This window comes from Bos indicus, chromosome 4, assembly GCF_029378745.1.
Source record: "Bos indicus isolate NIAB-ARS_2022 breed Sahiwal x Tharparkar chromosome 4, NIAB-ARS_B.indTharparkar_mat_pri_1.0, whole genome shotgun sequence".
NCBI lineage: Eukaryota > Metazoa > Chordata > Mammalia > Artiodactyla > Bovidae > Bos > Bos indicus.
In genome coordinates this window covers 16,647,907-16,671,586 of record NC_091763.1, presented here as the reverse complement: position 1 = coordinate 16,671,586, position 23,680 = coordinate 16,647,907, and the positions used below count along the sequence as shown (strand labels likewise).

General features: G+C 41.2%; 1 protein-coding gene across 11 annotated transcripts in view; it reads left to right on the top strand.

Moving 5' to 3' along the window:
* ICA1 (islet cell autoantigen 1) overlaps positions 1–23,680 on the top strand; it is a 163,356-nt gene that overhangs the window by 15,583 nt on the left and 124,093 nt on the right. For 5 of the 11 annotated variants that reach the window (XM_019959747.2, XM_019959755.2, XM_070787534.1 and 2 more), the window contains exons 2-5: positions 10,408–10,510; positions 14,535–14,700; positions 17,649–17,721; positions 23,342–23,465. In XM_019959747.2, coding sequence (XP_019815306.2) covers positions 10,494–10,510; positions 14,535–14,700; positions 17,649–17,721; positions 23,342–23,465 — 380 coding nt within the window. In that variant the 5' untranslated portion in view covers positions 10,408–10,493. The remainder of the gene's footprint in view (positions 1–10,407; positions 10,511–14,534; positions 14,701–17,648; positions 17,722–23,341; positions 23,466–23,680) is intronic. The other 6 variants (XM_070787533.1, XM_019959752.2, XM_019959750.2 and 3 more) reach the window with 3 other exon arrangements.

The following is a 23,680-nucleotide window of genomic DNA, read 5'->3' as shown; positions in this document are numbered from 1 at the left end:
CCCATGGACTGTATCTCACCAGGCTCTTCTGTCCATGAAATTTTCCAGGCAAGAATACTGGAGGTGGTAGCCATTTCCTTCTCCAGGGCATTTTCCCAACCTAGGGATCAAACCCAGGTCTCCTACAGTGCAGGGGGTCCTTTACTGTCTGAGCCACCAGGGAAGCCCAAGAGAAAGTGACTAGAGATAAACTTTTGGGGGAAAAGATGAAAACTATATTGAACAAAATAAGAAGGAGGAACATTATTTTTTTAACATGGTACCTAGCACCTCTGATAAATGTGTATTTCTTCTGTTCATTTGGCAGTTAATCAGAAGCCTGTATCTGAGTCCTGGTACTGGAGCCAATTTGATTTGTTCCCTCTGGATCACAGGTCCCCAGTTTAAAAGGAAGGGGCTTTGTTCTTAATGACCTCTAGATTCTAAATTATACAACTTATATTAGTTCTGTGGTTATATGTCAGAAAAATAAAACCAACTATTGAAAACTGGTAGTAGTTCTAGATGAAGTTGTTCTCTGAAAAAACAGAAAGATGGAATGAGGAGAAAATTATATAAATTAGTATCCTGCAAAATTGGAAGTTACCTCGAAGAGACCTGCCACAGGTGTCCATTTGTTATGGAAAGTCGATTAGGAACTCTCTAGCAAAGACAGGACATGGAAGGTAATCACTGCATGTGAAATAAACTGCATCATACGTCTGCCCTCCAGGAGCTACAAAGTATATCTAAATGCTGAAAAGCGACTAAAGGTGCTTTCAGGGATTGGTCCCCATAAGTCCGCATGTGTCCCAGGTCACAGCTCTTGTTCTTAAGTTGTAGGAATGCACAGCTGCTTATGGTTGGTTGCGTGCATGTGCGTGCATGTGCATGGGCACACACACACCCATGCAGTTCTACTAGAGAAGCAGTTTGTTCTTTGCTTTCATTCTGTCTGGAATAATACCCTCCCAACATACCCACAGGGCTGCCCAGGTGGCACTAATGGTAAAGAATCCTCCTGCCAGTACAGGAGATGCAAGAGATGAGGGTTCGATCCCTGGGTCAGAGAGATCCCTGGAGTAAGGAAAAATGGCACCCATGCCAGTCAGTACTCTTGCCTGGGAAATCCCATGGGCAGAAGAGTCTGGTGGGCTACAGTCCATGGGGCCGCAAAGAATGGGACATAACCGAGCAACCAAGCACACATACCCACACACATTCCTACCCGTCCCCTGGCCAGCAACCACTGATTCTCAGAATCCCAGCCCAGAGGCCAGGTAGGGAGCCAGCCCAGTGCCCTGACCTCTCTTTTCTTCTAACCCTGGGTACCTCCCCCTGCCATGGCACATAATCCCCATCACAGGAAGCACTCAGCACTCGTTGACTTCAGATTCTCCTGTTCACTTATGTAGCCCCGAAAGTCTGTGGCGGGTAGTGATGGGTAATTTTACAGGGGTTTAATTTCAAAGACTTATTCTGTATTTCATCAGATATGTGAACTCATTGCTCATGAGGTATTTCACCATCTTACATTGCATGAAGAGGAAAAACGACTACCAAACAGTTGACAAGGTATTGATTGTAGGACATATCCCAGCTTCAGGAAGGTTGCAGTGTGAACACATCTGCCCCTGGGATTCAGTGACATGTGGTGCCATTAAGCTGGGAATGAGTGATCTTACTATGGGATGATTCAGACATACCCCCCTGCACCTACATATACTGTGAGACTCTGTTCTCGTCCCTTGCAAAGTGTGTTTACATGCTGGTGTGCACAACAGAATGAAGCACTTCAAGATGGTGACAGTTTTTAGTTAGAAAATAGAGATTTTGAATAAATTAGACAAATGACAAATTTGGCAGTGGTTCCGATCTGCAATTCAAGAGAATCTGCCGTATGCTCAGTACAGATTAAGGAAAAGGGGATACTGGACTCAGTTTCAGCTGGGACTCCAGCTAATAGAAAACCTGCTCCCTGAGGGAGGAGAAAAACCTACCGCTTAAATTGGACAAGAAATTAATTTGAGATATGAAAACTGCCCAGGAGACAGGACACACTTAGGAAACATGAGGCAAAAGGAAGCTTACTGTTTTTGTGGGTTGAGAGTATTGGCTTGGTGACATATATCTTACCTTTACTCTGAGTAAGAGTTGGCTCAAGAATTTTAGACTCTTTGCATAATTCAAATATAATCAGCAAACTCCATAAGCTCCTAGAAAAGGGTTGTGGGCCAGAATAAATGTTCAGTGCAGTTGAAGGCAGCCTATATGGAATGAAAATACTTAATGCATGTTACGTTTCCAAGGAGGAGGATCCAGTATCAGGATTTGAGGCAGCTAAAATTGACTCCTTTTGGAGCAGGGCATCAAACTTTGCTTAAACCAGGCTTACTTTAGTGTTCTATGAACCTTGGAGTGATTCAGAAGAAACTTTTGCATATGTGTTGGCCAACCTGTGTGTTCAGAATGGCTTTTTCAATAGCTATAGAAAATAGAAACAAGTGGGACAGCTGTGGTCTGTCCACATGGGTAGATAAAATTGAAGAGTCAACACACCAAGCATGTAAGAAAAGCGGAGATGAGAATGAGCATAATGATTGCACAGAACCCCTGCAGAAAATGTGAACAAAATATCCCTCCTCCCTGTTCGTCCCGTTTTCCCCTCGTGGCAAGATGGTCTCTCAGCCACATGGATGTGTTTGAGAACAGCTCCTGTTTTGAATGCCTGGCCTTAGAGCCTGAGGAAATGGCAACCCGCTCCAGTCTTCTTGCTTTGGAAATCCCATGAACAGAGGAGCCTGGCGGGCTACAGTCCCTGGGGTTGCAAAGAGTCAGACACAACTGAGCGACTGAGCACACTGGAGCCTGAGCTGGAGATATTTCAACTCCATCAAAGTGCAGCCTGGGAAAGTCTTAAGAACATTAGGTTGGTGGTCTTGGTGTCACCCTTAGTGTCTCTGCTGGCCTTAGCAGGTGCCCTACCTCTGAGCAGGGCTACATCTTTCGCCTTTATTACTTGTCTGAGACACAGAACCTGCTCTTCACCTACTCATCCCCCCACCCTCAGGGTTGCTTCATCAGAATTAGGAACTAACATTTCATTGATCTGTTAACTCATGGGCCCCTACTTTTTAGAGTAGGTCTTAAATTATTATTGGTTCATCTGCTTTGTCCTAGGGGAGACAGAGTTTAGTGAGACACAAACATACATGTGGTCAGGTGGTGCTGAACTGAACAATATTGGTGCTTTTATTTTTCTTATCATGGGACTCAGAGTCCATAAGTAACTTGATACTTGCTCTTCGTTGCCTATCTCCCAAGGTAAGGCGACCACAAGTAGAACTTGAGGAAGTCTCTGTGCTATTAACAACGATTTATTTTGGGTTTCTTTCATAAGTGCCTTGTGGCAGAAGTGGAGAAATAGCTTCCTGTGCAGAATCATGAATTGAAATATAAGCTATTCTTAGACTTTATTTTATAGGGCAAGTGATATTTTTACAGCAGAATTTACAAATTTGGGGATACATGAAGATTTCTTTAGGTGTCTTTTGCAAATGTCAAGAGTCTCCTGGATCTGAAAATTATGTTTGTATTCATCAGTCTTTCCTGCTCAGCTAGCTTTGTCTACTACTATAGCCAATGATCACATGTATCGTTTGAGCATTTAATGTCACGAGTTTCAATGTAAAGTGCATACAAGACTTCAGACTTGATAGAAAATCATGAGTGCAAATATTCAATTTGTAATTTTTAAATTGCATGTTGAAATAATATTTTAAGATATATTGCATTAAATAAAATATATTTAAACTTTTTACCCATTCTTTTAACTTTTTTTTTTTTAATGAATGACTTTTCCTGTTAATCTTTGCTGGGATTGGTATTTTCAACTTTGTGTGTTTGTTTAGAATATAACCATTCTAAAAGATGTGTAGGATATCTCATAGCTGTTTCTATTTGTTTTCCCTAATGTACAATGCATTTATTTTCTCATAATTCCCTTATTATCTGTGTCTTTGTGTATGATTTTGTTCCCATTTGTATACCTTCTATGGTGAGGTATCTATACGTGCCCATTTTTTTTTAACCTTTTGACTCCCTTCACCCATTTCTCCAACCACTTACCACCCACCTCTGGCAACCACCAATATGGTATGAGATTGTTTTTTGTTTGTTTGTTTTTGACTCCACATATAAGAGAGATTCTAATGTATTTGTCTTTCTCTATCTGATGTATTTCACTTAGCGTAATGCCCTCAAAGTACATTTATGTTGTTGTAAATGGCAAGGTGTCAGTCTTTTTTATGTCTGAATAGTATCCCATTCGGGCTTCCCAGGTGGCTCAGTAGTAAAGAATCTACCTGCTGAGCAGATGTGGGTTTGTTCCCTGGGTCAGGAAGATCCCCTAGAAAAGGAAATTGTAACCCACTCCAGTATTCTTGCCTGAAGAATTCCGTGGACAGAGGACCCTGGTGGGCTACTGTCCATGGGGTCACAAAGAGTCAGACATGGCTTAGCAATTAAACAGCAGCAAGCAGCAGCAGGAATATCCCATTTTTTATGGATATGTGTTTGTATGTGTATGAATGTGTATACACACACATTACAATTTATCCACTCAGGCATCAGTGGACACTGGAGATTTAGGCTGTTTCTGTATCTTGGCTGTCATAAGTAAGGCTGCGTGAACATGGGGGTGCAAATATCTTTTTGAGTTAGTGTTTTCATTTCAGATAAATAACCAGAAGTAGAGCTGCTAGATCGCATGGCAGTTCTACTTTTAATTTCTTGAGGGACTGCCATTCTGTTTGCTGTAGGGGCTATGCCAGTTTACATTCCCACCAACAGTGCGCAAAGATTCTCTTCTGCACATCCTTGCCAACACCTGCTATGTCTTGTCTTTCTGATAGTAGCCATTCTGACAGGTTTGAGGTGATATCTCATTGTGGTTTTGATTTGTATTTCCCTGATGATTCAGCATATTTCCATGTATCTGTTGGCCATCTGTATGTCTTCTTGGGAAAAATGTCTATTCTGATCTTCTCGTCTTCTAATCAGATTGTTTTTGCTGAGTTGTATGAGTTCTTTATATATTTTGGATATTACCCCATATCAGATATATGATTTGCAAATGTTTTCTCCCATTCAGGAGGTTGCCTTACATTAGCTTTTGAGTAAGATGATGTCCCCCTTATTTATTTTTCCTTTTGCTGCTTTGCTTTCAGTGTCAGATTCAAAAAGTTATTGCCCAGACCTACATTAAGGAGATTACTGCCTATGTTTTCTTCTAGTTTTATGGTTTCAGGTCTTACATTTAAGTCTTCGATCCATTTTTAATTTTTGTGCATGATGTGAGATAGTTGTTTTATTCTTTTGCATATAGCTCTCCACTTTTCCCAACACAACTTATTGAAGAGACTATTCTTTCCCCCTTGTATATCCTTGTCTCCTTTGTCATGAATTAATTGACTGTATATGTATGGGTTTATTCTTTTTATTTTTTTAATATAAATTTATTTATTTTAATTGGAGGCTAATTACTTTACAATATTGTATTGGTTTTGCCATACATCAACATGAATCCACCACCACGGGTGTACATGTGTTCCCCATCCTGAACCCCTCTCCCACATCCCTCCCCGTACCATCCTTCTGGGTCATCCCAGTGCACCAGCCCCAAGCATCCTGTATCCTGCATCGAACCTGGACTGGCGATTCATTTCTTATATGATATTATACACGTTTCAGTGCCATTCTCCCAAATCATTCCATCCTCGACCTCTCCCACAGAGTCCATAAGACTGTTCTATACATCTGTGTCTCTTTTGCTGTCTCGCATACAGGGTTATCGTTACCATCTTTCTAAATTCCATATATATGTGTTAGTATACTGTATTGTTGCTTTTCTTTCTGGCTTACTTCACTCTGTATAATAGGCTCCAGTTTCATCCACCTCATTAGAACTGATTCGAATGTATTCTTTTTAATGTCTGAGTAATACTCCATTGTGTATATGTATCACAGCTTTCTTATCCATTCATCTGCTGATGGACATCTAGGTTGCTTCCATGTCCTGGCTATTATAAACAGTGCTACGATGAACATTGGGGTACAGGTGTCTCTTTCAGTTCTGATTTCCTCGGTGTGTATGCACAGCAGTGAGATTGCTGGGTCGTATGGCAGTTCTATTTCCAGTTTTTTAAGGAATCTCCACAGTTCTTTTTATTTTTTTTAATGTGACTGTTAGATCATTTAAAATTATTTATGTGGCTCATAAAGATCTTCCCTGGTGCTCAGCAGTAAAAAATCCACCTGCCAGTTTAGGAAATGGGTTAGATCCCTGGGTCAGGAAGATCCCCTGGAAAAGGCAATGGCAACCCACTCCAGTATCTGTGCCTGGGAAATCCCATGGACAGAGGAGCCTGATGAGCTACAGTCATGACATCACAAAAAGTCTAAAATAAACAAATAAATATAGCTCATAGTATATTTCTGTTGGACAGAGCTGACCTAGACTATAGGTTTCTTGAGGCCAAAAATGGTGTCTGACACAGATAGCCAATCATGTTTGATAAATCAAACTGTTGATATGAAGTGAATGAATAGATAAGAATTATAATAATTTTTAAAGTAATGATTTTGACATTGTGGATGGATTTAGAAGGTGATAAGTCAGATGAAATGGATTTTGTCAGGAAGTCATTAAATGTTTATTAATTTTCCCCAGTGAATGGGGCTGAAACATACATTAAAAGAGATGCAAGTTCTGGCAGCAGCTGCTACTCATGAGACATTGAGATCTGCCCTGTACAGGCTAACCTGGTTTTGCTACCCATGATTCCTTTGTTCTGCGTGCTAGATTGTCTCAGTCATGTCCGACTCTTTGTGATTCCATTGACGGTAGCCCACCAGGGTCCTCTGTCCATGGGATACTCCAGGCAAGAATACTGGAGTGGGTTGCCATGCCCTTCTCGCCTTTGTTCTAATGCCGTATATAATACAGAAATTTGTTTAGGAGTGATCCATTTCCAGAGAGAATTTTTCCTGTGTATCATTTAGCTGTGGTTCTCAGACTTTAATGTGCCTAAAAGTCACTTGCAAAGCCTGTAACAAATGTAGATTCCCAAAGCCATTTCCGGAAATTCTGAGTCATTAGGTAAGAGATAGCTCCCAGGAATCTGCATGTTACCGCCCCAGAAGATTCCAGCATGACCCGTAAACAATGCCTTGAGGACCACTGCTGTCTGGCAGCACAATCTGGGAGTAGCCTGGAGGTTCAGGTGGAGGGGCAGTTTGCTTAGTGATTCTTTCCCTTCTCCAGGGGATCTTCCCAACCAGGAATTGAACTGATGTCTCCTACATTGCAGACAGATTCTTTACTGTCTGAGCCACTAGGGAAGCCCATTATACTATAAAGAACTCAAATTGTTAAATATTTTAATACTCAAAAGTTGCAGCAAAGGAAACAGCAGTGAAAAGGCAACCTACCAAATGGAAAAAGATATTTGCAAACCATATATTATATAAGGGGTTAATATCCAGAATATATAAAGAACTCCTACAATGCAATGACAAAATAACTTCGATTATAAAAAAAATAGGTAAAGGACTTGAATAGACATTTCTCCAAAGAAGATATGCAAATTGCCAGTAAGCATGCGAAACAATGCTCAGTGTGCACATGGTCAGGGAAATGCAAGTCAAAACCACAGTGAGATACCCCCTCATACCCATTAAGATGGTTGCTGTCAAAAAAACAACAAAATAATGCGTGTTGGTGAGGATGGAGAGAAATTAGAATAATTGAAGCCCTGTTGGTAGGACTGTAAAATATGCACTTGCTATGGAAAAAAGTACAGAGATTCCTCAAAAAATCAAAAATAGAACTACTGCTCTGTGATCCAGCAATCCCACTTCCGGGTGTGTATCTAAAAATGATAAAAACAGGATCTTGAAGAGATATTTGCACGCTGCTCATTCACAGTAGCAAAGATTTGGAAACAATTAGATGTCCATCAGTGGATGAGTGGATTTAAAAAATGTGCTATATATATACACAATGGAGTATTATTTAGCACTAAAAAGGAAGGAAAACCTATCCTGTCCTACGATATGGATGAACCTTGAGGACGTTATGCTAAGTGGGTTGCCATGTCCTCCTTCAGGGGACCTTCCTGGCCCCGGGATCGAACCCACGACTCTTACATCTCCTGCATTGGCAGGTGGGTTCTTTACCACCAGCGCCACCTGGGAAGCCCAAGTGAAAGAAGCCAATCACGAAAAGACAAATACTTTAGTATTCCACTTATCTGAAGTACCTAAGAGAGTCGAACTATAGAGTGATAATTGTCAGGGTCTGGGGGGAGGCAGAAATGGGGAATTGTTCAGTGCGGGTAGAGTCTCAGCCATGCAAGATGAAAACATTCTGGAGTTCTGTTGTACAACAGTGCACAGATGGTTAATGGTACTGTACTATTTACTTAAGATTGTTCCAAGGATAGATTTGTTACATGGCTTTTATCATAATACAAAATTAATTAAAAAGTATCAACTATCCTAATAGTTCATGGTGATATCAAACTCAAGGAAAGAATATCATTTGTTTCCTTGGATAATACCTTTTTTTTTTAGAAATTTTGTTGGAAGCCTTGAGCTACATAAAATAAATGTGTGCTTGCTGTGAAGCTGTGTGGGTGGTGAGAGGAATGGAAGCTTGTGACCTCTCCATGATTTATTAAGTAGAAGGCAAGCCTTACTCATCGTGAGTGTCATTCCCAAAGCAACATGTCCAAAAACCTGGATGCTCTCCAGGAGGAAGAGAGATGCCGATTGTGGGATGCTGTCATCTCAGAGGCATCTCAGAGACACTCAAGAAAATGTCATCCTTTCTCTCTCCTGTGCCCATATCTGAAGCCTGGAATATCAGCACCTCGATTGCATTTCCCTTAAAATGTTTAAAAAATTCCTTAGAAACTCAAATCATTTTAGGGATCCTGGTTGCCAGGATAGTTTCTGAGGCAGAGGGAGAACGATTGGGTTGATGTTATTGGAGCAGCCAGAGCCTTCATATGATGAGCATTCACCCTGGCAGCCAGCAAGCCGTCTGTGTCTGGTCAGAGGCCATTCCTTTAGGTAATGAGTTCTCCATTCATTCTGGTAACTGGCAGGCACATGCGGCGGGGTGGGCTGGCTGTTCCCCTCCCTGCGTTTGCCTAGCTCCCATGAGTGGGGCAAATGGTAGTGGTTTAGTTGCTTAGTCATGTCCAAGTCTTTGCAACCTATGGACTATAGCACACCAAGCTCCTCTGTCCATGGGGTTTCCTAAGCAAGAATACTGGAGTGGGTTACCATTTCCTTCTCCAGGGGATCTTCCTGATGGAGGGATCGAACCTGGGTCTCCTGCATTGCAGGCGGATTCTTTACCAACTGAGCCACCAGGAAAGCCGAGGGCAAATGGAATGAGGTGCAAAGGCATCAAGTGACTCCCATATTTACTAATGAGATGAAAATACAGTACTGGGTTGATCAAAACTGAAATAATCACATTTTCTTCCTTTGTACTTTTATGGTGTTTTGTTTTGGCTTCTCTTTTTGTTTGCTTTTGTTTTGGCAATGTGCTGGTTTACTTTTCAGAAATATTAATTATGAGAGATTTAAAATCTACAGAGACCTACAGATGCAGTATACTCATGACCTAGCTTATCAAAGACAACGTTGTGGGTACAAAGTCCCTGTATATGCCTCTTAAATTATATTCCCTGTCCCTATGGCAGTGGTAGCTGCTGTCTGGAATTCAGTGTTTGTCATTCACATTTCTTTATACCTTCACTATATAATGCTTGTATATTTCAATAGTACAGAGTATTGCTTGCATGTAATGGTCTCATATTTTCTGTAGTCTTCTGCAACCTGCCCTTTTCATTCAACCTGCCTGTTTACTTCTTAAACCTCATTTGGGATGTTTCTTCCAGTATTACTTAGCTAAACTACTCTAGATGCTCTACTACTCTAGGTACTACTCTGCTGCTAAGTCACTTCAGTCATGTCCAACTCTGTGCGACCCCATAGACGGCAGCCTACCAGGCTCCACCGTTCCTGGGATTCTCCAGGCAAGAACACTGGAGTAGGTTGCCATTTCCTTCTCCAATGCATGAAAGTGAAAAGTGAAAGTGAAGTCGCTCAGTCTTGTCCGACTCCTAGCGACCCCATGGACTGCAGCCCACCAGGCTCCTCCATCCATGGGATTTTCCAGGCAAGAGTACTGGAGTGGGGTGCCATTGCCTTCTCCAGGTACTACTCTAGGTACAGTGTTACTGTGGAGTGATGTTTGGCTCCTAAAATGGCTTAGATTGAAAAATGTTACATGTCAAATTAATGTAATAGTAGTACAGTGTGTAACTGTTAAACATATTTGTTTTATTTCAGGTTATAATGTAACTTATCCTCTCATGCTTTTTCCCTGCCCCTTCTCCCCACATCATCAACAGTAGAAAAAAGAAGAAGGAGGAACCATGTCAGGACACAAATGGTAAATAATTTGTTGTCTCTTCTGAATTGGGGGAGGCTATTGAAAAAGGAAAGCATGTAGTATATACTCAATAAATGTCTACTGAATGGAAAAATCAGGAGTCACAATAGCAGTAAATAACCTATTAGCCTTCAACCAGTGTTGAATATGTGCCGGGCTGTGCTGTGCTTGGTTGCTCAGTAGTGTCCGACTCTTTGTGACCCCATGGACTGTATGTAGCCCACCAGTCTCCTCTGTCCGTGGGGATTCTCCAGGCAAGAATACTGGAGTGGGTTGCCATGCCCTCCTCAGAGGATCTTCCCAACCCAGGGATCCAAGCCAGGTCTCCCGCATTGCTGGCGGATTCTTTACCATCTCAGCCACCAACAAAGCCCCCATGCTGAGTACAGTCAAATTCAGTATCCCTACTAAATGTAATATGAAAAGCAATAACCAAAAATATTGTCTGAGAAATTCATTTACATGTACCTTTTTTCTTGGGAATCTAGTGATAGCTTTTCTTACCATCATTTTTTCAGTGTAATGAGTTGATACATTTTTCAATCTCTGTCTTATTTACAACTTTTACTATTAGAGTTATAAGGGAATTTTATATAGGGCAGCTATAAAATAACAGTGTAACTGTATAATGACAAAAATAACTCAGACTCATTAATTAATAACTCAGAAGTCATTAATAGTCATGACTTCAACCTTTGTGAACATCCAGGAGCCAGTCATTGCTGGAAATAGATGATGCTGAATAAAACAGATGTGGTCCTCACACGGCAATATTAGCACTGCCATTCACATGCCTGTAACTCATCTAAGCATCATGTTAAACTGCTTATAAATTCAGGTCTGCTATAAGCAGTGTTCCTGAACCCTTTTGAAACCTTGATCCACCACTCAAGGTGATCTTTGTCATGCTTTACCTCCTTTAATTTGTATCATGAAAAAATACAGTGCCTATTTTCATTTTTCAAAGGTACAGTTAATTATAATAAAGACTATACTTTTTAATTCCTCCTCTTTCAGTAGAGAAGCATCAGGTCCAGCTCCTCAGTAATATCGAAAGTCACACTTTAAAAGAATTTTGCATCTTAAAATGTAATGAGCTTTAAAAGGTAATTAATAAACAGCTAAGGGATTTTGTTTCCCTGAGTATCCCCATTTGACAACTCTCTAAGAGTTGTCAGACTGTTTTTTTAATTATTCCATCTTGCCTCATTAAGACAAACGGATGGCTTCATCCCCTGACCCTCTTAATGGCTGTCATATCTTGGCAGCAGGCTCAGGGAAGCAGGTAGTTAAGTTCCCCACTTAACCACCTGGGAGAGCCCCAGGAGGTGGGCCCTTCCCCAGAGCCTTTCTCCCATTTACCTTTCAAAGCCACTTTACCACTTGCTACTGAAATGCGAGGGCTGCAGAGAACATTGAAATGCATGCTGCGCTGGGATTTAGAGGCTTGGATTTTAACCCTGTGTGATTCTGGACAAGATTCTTAACATTTTGAAACCTGAGATTCCTCATTTGTTAAATGACAGGAGTGAAGGGTGTTGACTAGATCTCCAAAGTCCTTTCTTTTTTCCCCTTCATAATGAAAAATTTTTTAAATCTATGACCTTTGACAAAAAAAAAAAAACAATAGAAGTCCGTCCTACTCCCCACTCTTGAAAATTCCTTTCCCTTGAAATAGCCACAGTTTGGGCTTTTTCCAGCTGCTCTGGGTGTCCGGTGCTTTGCATGGGCTCTGTCCAGTTGCAGTAAGCGGGGGCTAGTCTGCTGCGGTATGCGGTCTCCTTGTTGAGGTGGCCTCTCGGTGCAGAGCACAGACTCTGAAGTGTGTGGTGACGGCACTAGAGTGTGCAGGCTTCCGTAGTTGCAGCACACGGGCTCAGTGGTCATGGCACACAGACTTAGTTGCTCCGTAGCATGTGGGATCTTCCTGGACCAGGAATCAAACCCATGTTCCCTGCACTGGCAGGCAGATTCCCAATCACGGGACCGCCAGGAAAGTCCTCTTCCCATCTTTTAACACACGTAGTATGTAGAAGGATTATCTTTTATACAAAAGTCATACATATTTTCATTTCCTTTTCTCTGATTTAAGCTCATAATAAAACCTTTTAATTTGCATTTAATTTTAAATAATAATTATATATATTTAAGATGTGCAACATGATATTATGATATACATAGTGAGATCATTTCTGCAGTTAAGCTAATTAACTTATCATCTCCTTTATAGTTACCGCTTTTTGTGTGTGATGAGTGCACATGAAGAGTAATGCTCCCCTTCTAGCCTGTTTGCAGTGTTCAATACAGTATTATTAAGTGTGGTCATCATGCCTATACATTTGATATCTAGACGTATTCCCAACTTTGAAATAATGCAGAAAGATATAAACCATAATCCTTCGCCTCTTTCCGAAGATGTAACCATTGCTAAGGAAGTCATCTGAAACTCTGATTTTTTTAAGAACAAGTTTTTTAAGAACAAAACTTGTGAATTTTATCCGGCAAGAGAGTGTAAATCATCAAGGTTTGAGATACATATTTTGGTGCAATCGTATAAAGCCATTTCTGTTTTAGAACCCAAGTCTGGCACATTTGAGTGCTAATAGGATGGGATGGAAGAAGTTGCATGTCTGCAGAGGGAGACACCTGGGGGTCCCATGCGAGCTGGATGGGAGCCCTAGACACACAGGAGGTGGTGCAGACACAACCAGGAGGGACAGAGCCCCATGGCAAGCTTTCTGTCAGTGTTTGGGTACCCTGGGCACTTTTACAGAACTCCACTGCATTCTCAGTTGGGTTTTCTCTAATTTCTTCTTTACACCCCTTTTTAAAAAAACTTTTTATTTTGTATTGGGATATTAACAATTAACAATTGATTTATTATTTTTTTCTTTTTTTAATTTTAGTTTTAACAATTTATTTTGTATCGGGATATTGACGAGCCGATTAACAATGTTGTGATGGTTTCAGGTGAACAGCCAAAGGACCCAGCCATACGTATACATGCATTCATTCTCCCCCAAACTCCCCTCCCATCCACATCATTGAGCGGAGTTTCCTGTGCTATGCAGTAGGTCCTTGTTGGTTATCTGTTCTAAAAACAGGCGTGTGTACAGGTCCATCCCAAAGTCCCCAACTATCCCTCTCCCTCATCCTTCACACAGCAACCGTTAGTTCATTCTCTGAGTCTATTCTTGACACACTTTTTGATGTGATCCTCACTGTGCTATTCCTGAAGAATAGCTTCCTATATGTATTTTAACCATTTATGTTTAATAATTTAAAATTTTAATACGAAAAATCCATAACCAATTAAAAAAATTTTTTTTTCAAAATTTTGTGTGTCTGTAGTAAGAACACTTGACATGAGATCTACCATTTTAACAAAATTTTAAATGTGCCTGTGAACTACAGGCACAATGTGAATTGCAGGCACACGGTTGTGCAGCCGATCTCTAGAACTTACTCGTCTTGCACCACTGAAATTTTATGCCTGTCGATCAGTAATTTCCCCTTTTCTCCTCCCTGTCCAACATCAGGGAACCACAATTCTGTCCTGATTCTGTGAGTTTGACTATGTGAGGGACCTCTGTGACAGCTTTCAAGTATGCTGTTTTGCAGCCCCTTATCTTTACTTTTCTGCCATCACTTCAGCGTTGGCTGCAGTGCAGACTGGAGAGAACTTTGGTGTTCGGCTTTATCTGTTACTCCCTGGGGTGCTTGAGGCAGTCCCCTTGCCTGGCTTGGCTTCCCTTTCTCCATTTCTCCAGTCTTTCAATTTCCAAAGTCCTCGAGCTTGAGTTCCTCGGTTTCCTGCCAAAGTTTCTTAATTTCCTCACTAACTTGTAAGGTTTTGGTGTAAAAATTAGACTTGATTAACCTTTTGGTGTAATAACCATGTAGGAAAGCACTTCTGTGTTTAGTAACGTTGTGAATGTTTGGATACATTTGTTTGTGCTCTGATGTCTTAAATCTTTTTGAAAGTCGTGAGTAAAACCTGTCTTTGAATGCCTGTGCCTTTTAGCAGTTATCCCTGGGACTTACACAATCGATATCCCCAAGACAAGTCAGTTGTAAATAAGATGCAGCAGAAGTATTGGGAAACGAAGCAAGCCTTTATTAAAGCCACGGGGAAGAAAGAAGATGAGCATGTCGTTGCCTCCGACGCAGACCTGGACGCCAAGCTAGAGGTGAGCGCTTCATGGCCCTTGACCCCCGTATGGCCATCTTGCTAGGGACAGAGTCTGAGAGTGTATTCACAGAAGCAAGCATATAGGTGTGCTTTGTATTTGAAAACACATTGCAAACAAAATCGTTCATGAGGAAAATCTAGGATCAGATCAACTGAATTCCAGCATATTTTTTTTAAACCCACAATTCTGTAACCACCAGTATACCTCAGTTAATTCATTTTTTAAGCACTTTATTGGAATGCATGAAATGTGGTAAATTCTCAATAAATGTTTGTTAAAAAACATTAACTCAAAGAGCCAGTGCTACTATAGATAGTTAGGGTCAGACAATTGTTTACATTTAAAGAAAAAAAAGGATGACAGCAAAAAGTCCTGGAACATGAGTCTAATAAGGTTGTGTTGAATCCTGGAAAATTCAAGAATGAATTAACTAATATTTAGTTAGACTAGTTAATAACACAGTAAGCTGAATTAGTAGCTGATTGACTCTCAAATACCTGGTGAAAGGGCCACTAATTTCCTACCTTGCTGGACATTCTGCTGATACTTTAGATCAAAATTTAAAAAGCATTTGCTATACAGCAGAAGCTAACACAACATTGTAAACCAACTATACTCCCCAAAAACTTAATTAAAAAAAAAATTTTAAAGCATACTTATCACTTCTGTGAATGAGAGGGCACAGAGAGAAATAATGTGTTACGTGGTCTAATAAGAATTCAGAGTGATATCAACATATAAGCTACAATTCATGAGCTGAACACTTAATGAGAGGAAGGTCAAAAGTTCAAGATTTCAAAAAGCGTTCTGAGAAGGGAGGGGCCAGGATGGTGCGAACTGTGCTTCTTCTGGGAAAGAGAGGCTGAAGGGGAGATGTTAGCCACCGATTCTCTGTCACGTGGAAGAGGATAAGGCTCATTCATCCTGTGTACCTGAGGAAAGAACTAGACCCAGGGCCATGATTCCCAGAACTCATCTCTCATGGAATTATCTCAGGTGTTCGTTTGCCTGCCCTCTCTCCATCAGGGGTCAGATTCCGTGTCAGCCTTATTCACTGTTGTATGCTCAGCCAGACACGGTACACATTCATAAGTATCCAGTGAATAAGTATGCACGGTAATACAAGTAACATGAGTTCCCAGCCCTCTCTCCTGTCAGTGGGATTCTTCTAACCGAAGCTGGGCTTGACGGAGATGCGCTAATAGAGATTGTTGCAGCAGAGAGGAGAAGAACCAGGAGGCCTCTATTTTTTTTAAGCGATAATATACTTTTGCGGGGGCGGGGGGGGGGGCCATGTCCCGTGGCATGTGGGATCTTAGTTCACTGACCAGAAATTGAACCTGCATCCCCTGAACTGGAAGCATGGAGTCTTAACCACTGGACCACCAGGGATGTCCCAAGGCCTCTGTTCTGATTTTAGTATTCTAAATAGAATTGAAATGATGATAAGTTGTATATGCTTCTCACATCTTATAGATTTATTTTTTCCTCTTAACAACCTAGTAAATACAAGCATTATTCAAATTTAGTATGTTAATTTCTAGTATGTGAAACAAAATACAGTAATTTTATGTTTATATTTAGGCTCAGGCTTCCCAGGTGGCACTAGTGGTAAAGAACACACCTGCCAATACAGGTTGACGTAAGAGGCACAGATTCCGTCCCTGGGTCGGGAAGATCCCCTGGGGGAGGGCATGGCAACCCGCTCTAGTATTCTTCCCTGGGAAATCCACGGACTGAGGAGCCTGGCGGGCTGTGGTCCATGAGGATGCAGAGTCAGAGCCTGAAGCAGCTTAGCATGCACGCACGCATACTCCACGTGACCAAGATTGATCATATTAAGCATTCGTAAGAGTGGTTTTTAATCTTTTCGGTATATATGCATATGTCCATTTTTATTAGAACATTTGGTCATATTTATCACGAAGCCAGTCTTCTGTTTTGACTCAAACGATGAAGTGCTTTGTAACACCAGTTGTGACGGCTACATCGGCATGGCATGGCCGGTAAGCCAGGGGAGAGGGGGAGGAGCCTTGCACTCCTTTCCGAAGCGGCTCTTCAGAGGCACAAGGTTTGTCCGCCAGGTTTTTTAATTGATCCCAGTCTCTGAGTCAGTAGACAGAGGGTGGAGAAAGTGTGATGTCTCTGAACTATATGCTCTCCTTTAAAAAAAAAATATTGTAGTATAGTTGATTTAAAACTGTTTTAGCTTCTCTTGAACTGTCTCCATTTCTGAAGCAAAGACCAGAAATTAAAATCTAGTTAAATTCTTCCCCCTATAGCCTACCTGCTTTCCCCTTAATATTCTCTGTTATGGCCATAGCATGACATATTAGGTTTCTTCTACATGTATTTTATGAAGTAATTGGGAAAAGAAGGAGTGATAGGGGCTGCTAGCTAAACTCCATTTTACCAGATGTCTTCAAAGCAGACAGAACATTCAGCTGATTGATTTTTGTTTGTTTTTATAGAGTTGTTTAAGTATGCATTAGGATCATAGAATAAGCTAGTGTCGTGTTTTAAATATGATGCTTAATTGACAGATCCTCCATTTGAAAAAAAAAAAAACCAGCAAGTGGTAAAAGAAATAAATTAGATTATGAATGAATATTGGGTCTCTGGTTTACCAAGTCCTCTAATGGGCCCTGCACTTAGGATTTCTGTTTTTCAGCTATTATTTGAGTAGTCTGGAGGAAATCATCTTTCTGCAGATTTCATTTTAGATTGCAGAGATGATGAACTCTAATAAATAGAGAAAAACAGGAGCATATTTAAAAGCTTTGGTCACATTTTCTGTTTAGTACCTCACATAACACCAAGCATACTTAGGCATATGATCTTGTTTTTAGTGGGCAAATCAGACCTTATGGTTATATTCAGTGTAATTGTTTTTTATTTCATTGCTGCCTGTTTTATTTAGCATTTTGTTTGTATTTTTATTATAGCTGTTTCACTCAATTCAGAGAACCTGTCTGGACTTGTCTAAAGCAATTGTACTCTATCAAAAGAGAATATGTTGTAAGTATGCCTTAAGTATGAATATTGACCAAATAGACAGTAAGATATTGGATATTTTGTCTTAATGTATAATTTTATATGTTTAGGAGGCAAGACAAGAAAACAAGTGTTTCGGGGTGTCTGTCTTTGCTCTTTAATTGGTAGGTTGGGGTCTTTAAAAATTTTATCAGAAATTCTTTACATAGGCTGTTTATCTCTCAGTGCAAGTGCAATAACAGAGGAGCTTTGCATTTAGCCTACCATGGGTAAGTATGTGCCACTTCCTTTCCTAGTTATAAAAAAGTTTTCTCAGTTTTATATCACGGGATTTAAAATTTTGGAGCTGTTACTATTTGATTGCCTAGGCTCTCTTAGATCCAGTTTTGTTCCTTTTAAAATGACCAAATGAAGAGAGAAGGCACATACAGTTAATCCATTGACTATATTTTGTTGACAGCACTTCTTCCTGAACATTTTGTAATGTCAGATACTGGTTTTTTTAGGGAAGAAGATTTTCCTATGGTCATCCCATCTTAAAATCATTACCAACAGAGTTGTCTCTGAAATGCTAAATATCAAGTTGTTGTGTCTCTTTGTTTTTAAATTTCCATGTGGAGATCGTTTAAGAGTACAGTTTCTGTATTTCTGAGACCAAACTCTGAGAAGTTTGTTTCTGACTCCTCAAACCCCTTTCCAGTAATCACAAATTAACAGTTGGCCATTTTCCTTTATTAGTAATCTTTTATGAAGACTATTTTGTGGAAGTACAAAATCCCAGGATTTAGAGGCAAAATTTGGTAAATTATCTGTGTTACTATTTACCAGATATTTGAGCTAAGATGTCTCCAGCGCTATCAGTCCACAGTCTTCAGGTATGAGGCAGTCCAGACACATGGCACCCTGCCTCCGACATTTCTCTGTCCCACGTCCAGTCAGTCACAGGTGCTGGTCCATTTTGTCAGCTCATTTGCTTTCCAGTTCTCCTTCCTCTACCTCTTCACGGCCACTGCCTTCATTCAGGCCACCGTCATCACTCTCTTCCTTGTTTGGCTGCATCAGCTTCCTAACCGGTCTCCCTGCCCCTACTTTTGCCTCCTCCAGCTCATCATCCACACTGCAGTCAGAGAGCACTCAGCCATCTCCTGGAGCTCCCAGGGGTCAAAGCTGGAGTAATCTGAGCAACAACAAAAATGATGAATAGTTTTAGGTTACAACCGATGAAGTGAGATAATGTCCATCAAGTGTGTGTATAGAAATAAGCAAAGAAATGGCGGAGAAGAAATAGTTCTTCCTTATAAAATAATTGCGATTAATCTAGAAAGAATGAGGGAACCACAAAAGCACACCCACAGAAAGAATTGTGACACGCATGATTCCCGGAAAGATGTTACAATTAGTGAGTGAAAGTTTGAGAAGAGACTGCATCTTCGTACAGTCTTCTGAATTTACTCCCAAGATTTTTAACAATTATGAAAGGAAAAAGAATCTCAGTTTTACAGTGGGGAAATCCAATAGACATGACATGAACCAAATGATAGGGGTTAGTTAACATCACCAGTAATGATGTGTGTTGATCTCCTGTAGCCCTGAAATCTTACACTAAGAAGGAGACTCCACTTCTGCTGTTTCCTTCCCCTAAATCCAGTCTAATCGTGAGAAAGCAAATAAACCCAAATAGAGGACAGACCACAAAACACCTGACCAGTACTCTTCAAGGGCACCAAGGTCATACAAGTCGAGAAAGACAGAGAAACTGGCACAGGTCAAAGGAGACCAAACAGATTGACAACTCAATGCAGTGTGGGATCCTGGAACAGAAGAAGGACGTTAATGGGAAAACTAGGGAAATTCACTAGGATTGTAGTTTAAATAGTAATACTCTATCAGTGGTATTTTCCTAGTTTTGATCGGTGTACAACAGTTATATGGATTTCCCTGGTGGCTCAGTGGTACAGAATCCACCTACCAATCCAGGAGATACGGTTTTGATCCTGGGTCGGGAAGATCCCCTGGAGAAAGAAATGGCAACCCACTCTAGTATTCTTGCCGGAGAAATCCCATGGACAGAGGAGCCTGGCACGCTGTAGTCTATGGGGTCACAAAGAGTCGGACGTGACTTAGTGACTAACAGCCGCAACAACAACCATGGCTGTGTACGATGCTAACATTAGGGGAAGAAGAGTGCACAGGAACTCTGTATCCTACTTACAGTTTTCCTATCAGCCTAAAATTATTTCAAAGTAAAGTTGGTTTTTTTTTTTTAAGTACATTGGATCATATTGTTCTTCTGCTGAGAAGCCTCCAGTATCACTTAATGTAAGATGTACACTTCCATACCATGGGTTACAAATTCCTACTGGATCTGACCCACCTCACCTCTCCAGCCACTTTCGCTCTTACACGCCACGTGACCTGAGGCTTTTGCACTCACCACTTCCTCACCACTTCCTCCATCTGGGATGTCCCTGCCCTCATTGTCTCAAGCAGCCCCTTATCTCAAAGCTCAGCTTATTCTCCTGCTCAGAGACACCTTGCATGACCACCCAGCCCAAAACAGTTACCTGTCACTCTCTCTTACGCCCCACCCCCATCTTACCTGGCATTTTACTTTTTGTGTGTTGAGTTTGAGTTTTGTATTTTTTATATTCTGTCTCCTGTTCCTTGAACCTAAGCTGCATCAGCAGGGTCCTCGTGTGTCTCGTCCATCTCTTTATTTGCAGTGGCCAGAACAGTGCCTTGTACAATGAGATCATCTGTAAATTTGTGCTAAGTGAATTAATGCTGCCAAGCTAATTGGTTTTATAGTTCTTTGGTTCCCTTTTCAGGGCACATCTGAAAAATCTAATCAGCAATTAAATATGAATAGGTTTTTATTTGTCTCTGAATTAAGTCCTTGTTAAGTGAAACCTTATACGTAGGAACATTAAGAGTGATCTGATACCTGTGTTGCAGCTGAATTTTAAACTTTGTAAATTTATTTCAGTATTTGGATTTTAAAACTGAAATTAAAGCATGAACATCCCTTCTTAGAAAATGACACGGTCATCACTAAGTCATCCAGCCTGGAGCCTGAGGCCCCTCAGTCTTCCCACCACCCTCTGAGCAGCCCTGTCCCACTGACCAGGGTTCAGCTCTTAAAATGAAGCCTGTCTAGCACCCCGAGTTTAATCCTCAAGGGTGTAAAATAGCCAAACCTGAATTCTCAAATGCTCCAACCTACGTAGGTTTGTATAGCAAAGAGTACATTTCACCAGCCTTATAATCCCTGGGTTGGGAAGATCCCCTGGAGAAGGGAATGGCACCCCACTCCAGTATTCTTGCCTGGAGAATCCCATGGACAGAGGAGCCTGGCAGGCTACAGTCCATGAGGTCGCAGAGAATCGGACACGACTGAGCGACTAGCACTACTAACACACGTAGTCGTTTAGGGCCATGAACTGGTTTTCTTCCTGGCCTTAAGCTCGTGTGTTCATTTGTATGTGACTTGAGGCTTCAAGGTAAGGAAGGTAGGTGACAATAGCCTCACACTGTTGTAAGCAAAGATATGAAATTGTTCCTAATTGTGCAGTTGAGTGAGTCCCATGTTAGTAAGTGGAAAGGAAGAAGAATGGAAGGTAGTAAAAAACAACAACATTTCTTAGAGGAATTTTTTTTTTGATTTTTTTTTTTTTTTTTACCTAGAACCATGACATATAAGTATCAGATAAGCATTTAAAGTGAAGTAAAGTATACAGGGATAACAAGGCAAAAATTATAGTTAATTCAGTTTCACAAGCATTTAATTAATGCCCTGAATACGACTTTTCTGCTCAGCCTTGGGAATCCATAGTCTGGATGAGGTCCCTGTCAAGAAAGCTGGGATTCTCATGGGAAGAATAGACACGTGCCCACCCACAGACACTCTAGTACCAGGTGCCGAGAGGGCACTGCTGTCACAGAGAAGGAGGGGTCACCTGCTTCACAAAGGAAGTAGCTTTTGAGCAAGGCTTTGACCAATGCACTTGATTTTGAGAAAACAGAAGGGGAAGGAGTGTAGTCGTTCACCATCAGGAAAAATGGATTTGAAAAACCTCTTCTCCATGGAATGTTGAAAGTAAACTGCAGTCATAGGTTAATAAGGAAGCAGTGCAGCTTTAACATTCACCTTTGGGTTACTGGTTCCTGGCTAATGTTTTCTAGTTATTGCTGGGGACATCGTGTCAGGGATGGGGTGCATCCTGAAAGAAGTCTGGATTGTTCATGAAAACGGACAAGAATTCTGGTAGCATTTAGAAAACGTTTTTAGAGACAAGTGATTGGTAAATGCATCAATACAGCGATGTGAAAGGAGAGCAATGTTCAAAGTGCATCCCTATCAAAAGCTGTGCTTCGAGAAAAAAGCGTTCAAGGAAGCTCAGCGTCACTGCCTACCTGTGGCTCAGCTGTCAGGGAAAGTGTATTCAGGCCAGTGGCTGCAGAACAGCGCACACATCCACGGAGTGGGTGCACCACGCTGGTTAAGTCAGTCCCCGTGGTAGAGAGAGAGAGAGAGAGAGAGAGTTTTGCTATTAGAAATAACTGTGCTATGATTATATCTATCTATCTATGTATCTTTGTGCCCATTTTACTACTTCCTCAGGATGTACTCCTATCAGAAGTACAATGTCAAAAGAGATACACAATTTTGACTTTTAAAAAAATGTTTTATAGAGAAAAAAACCTGTACTTTATTTTGTTTTTCAGTTTTTCGGCCATACCTTGTGGCGTGTGGAATCTCAGTTCCCTGACCAGGGATCGAACCCACGCCTCCTGCATCAGCAGCGCAGAGTCCTAACCTGGACTGCCAGGGAAGACCCACAATTCTGCCTTTTAAATATTTACTGCCAAATCAGTCAGGAGAGAGCTTGTAGGTGTCCCTTTCTTACCAGCAGTGCCCTCTGAGGTTGTCTTTAAAAATAAGGCCAAATACACAAATATTGAATCATTTTTGTTGTACACTTGAAACTAATACAATGCTGTATGTCAGTTATACCTCAATTTTATTTTTAAAAAATGTAAGGTCAAAGTTAGGCATAACCAATGCAGATTTGATTCCAGCTCTGCATTTTAAAAATCCGCCAAGTCATCAGCCTGATTACCTACATACCCTCTGTCTCCACCCCCCTCCTCCCACCAAGTACTTGTGCCACGGATAAGATATTTGAATTGCTGTACAAGCAAGTGGAATGTTATTCAGAAGGCAGAGATCAAAAAGTCAGCAAGAGGGAATGAAAGGAGGACACTGGCCCTACACTATAGGCAGCCACAGAAGATTCCCACAGTCATACTCTACAACCCAACTTTAATTTCAGTCCAGAGCAGCGCATTATCGGCTCGCTTTTCAGTACAGAGGTCATTTTCTGGTTCTGGTTACAGGGCAGCAAGCGTACTGACAGATGTGCTGAAGTGAATTTGATCTCTCATTTTGTCAATGGAAGAACAGCATGAAAGTTAAATGCAGTGCTGGGGGGTGGGGAGGGCTACCTCACAGCCTGCCACTTGGATTTAATTTCGTCCCGTCTTTGTCTCTAGAAGAGAGAGGACCTTGTGATTTGCCTCTTTCCTTTTCTCTGTAATAAAGATGTTCATTGTTCATGGCTCCTTTTGGTCTTTTCTCCATCAGTCTTGTCTCAAGAAGAAAACGAACTGGGAAAGTTTCTCCGGTCCCAAGGCTTCCAAGATAAAACCAGAGCGGGAAAAATGATGCAAGCGACAGGAAAGGCCCTCTGCTTTTCTTCCCAGCAAAGGTGTGTGGCCTTCACTGGGGTCTGCTGATGGCGATCGAGGGAGGGGGGTCTCCTGAGGACCTGGGACCCACTCACTCGTGAAGGGAACCTGCCCCTGTCTTTAGAGGGCCCTTGTCTGAAAGTGAGGGCTGCCTCTGTTCACAGCTGTTAGTCTGTTTGTATTCAACTCTAAGATAGCATGTGTAATCTTTTTCCTTCCCTATCAATTTTTTTAA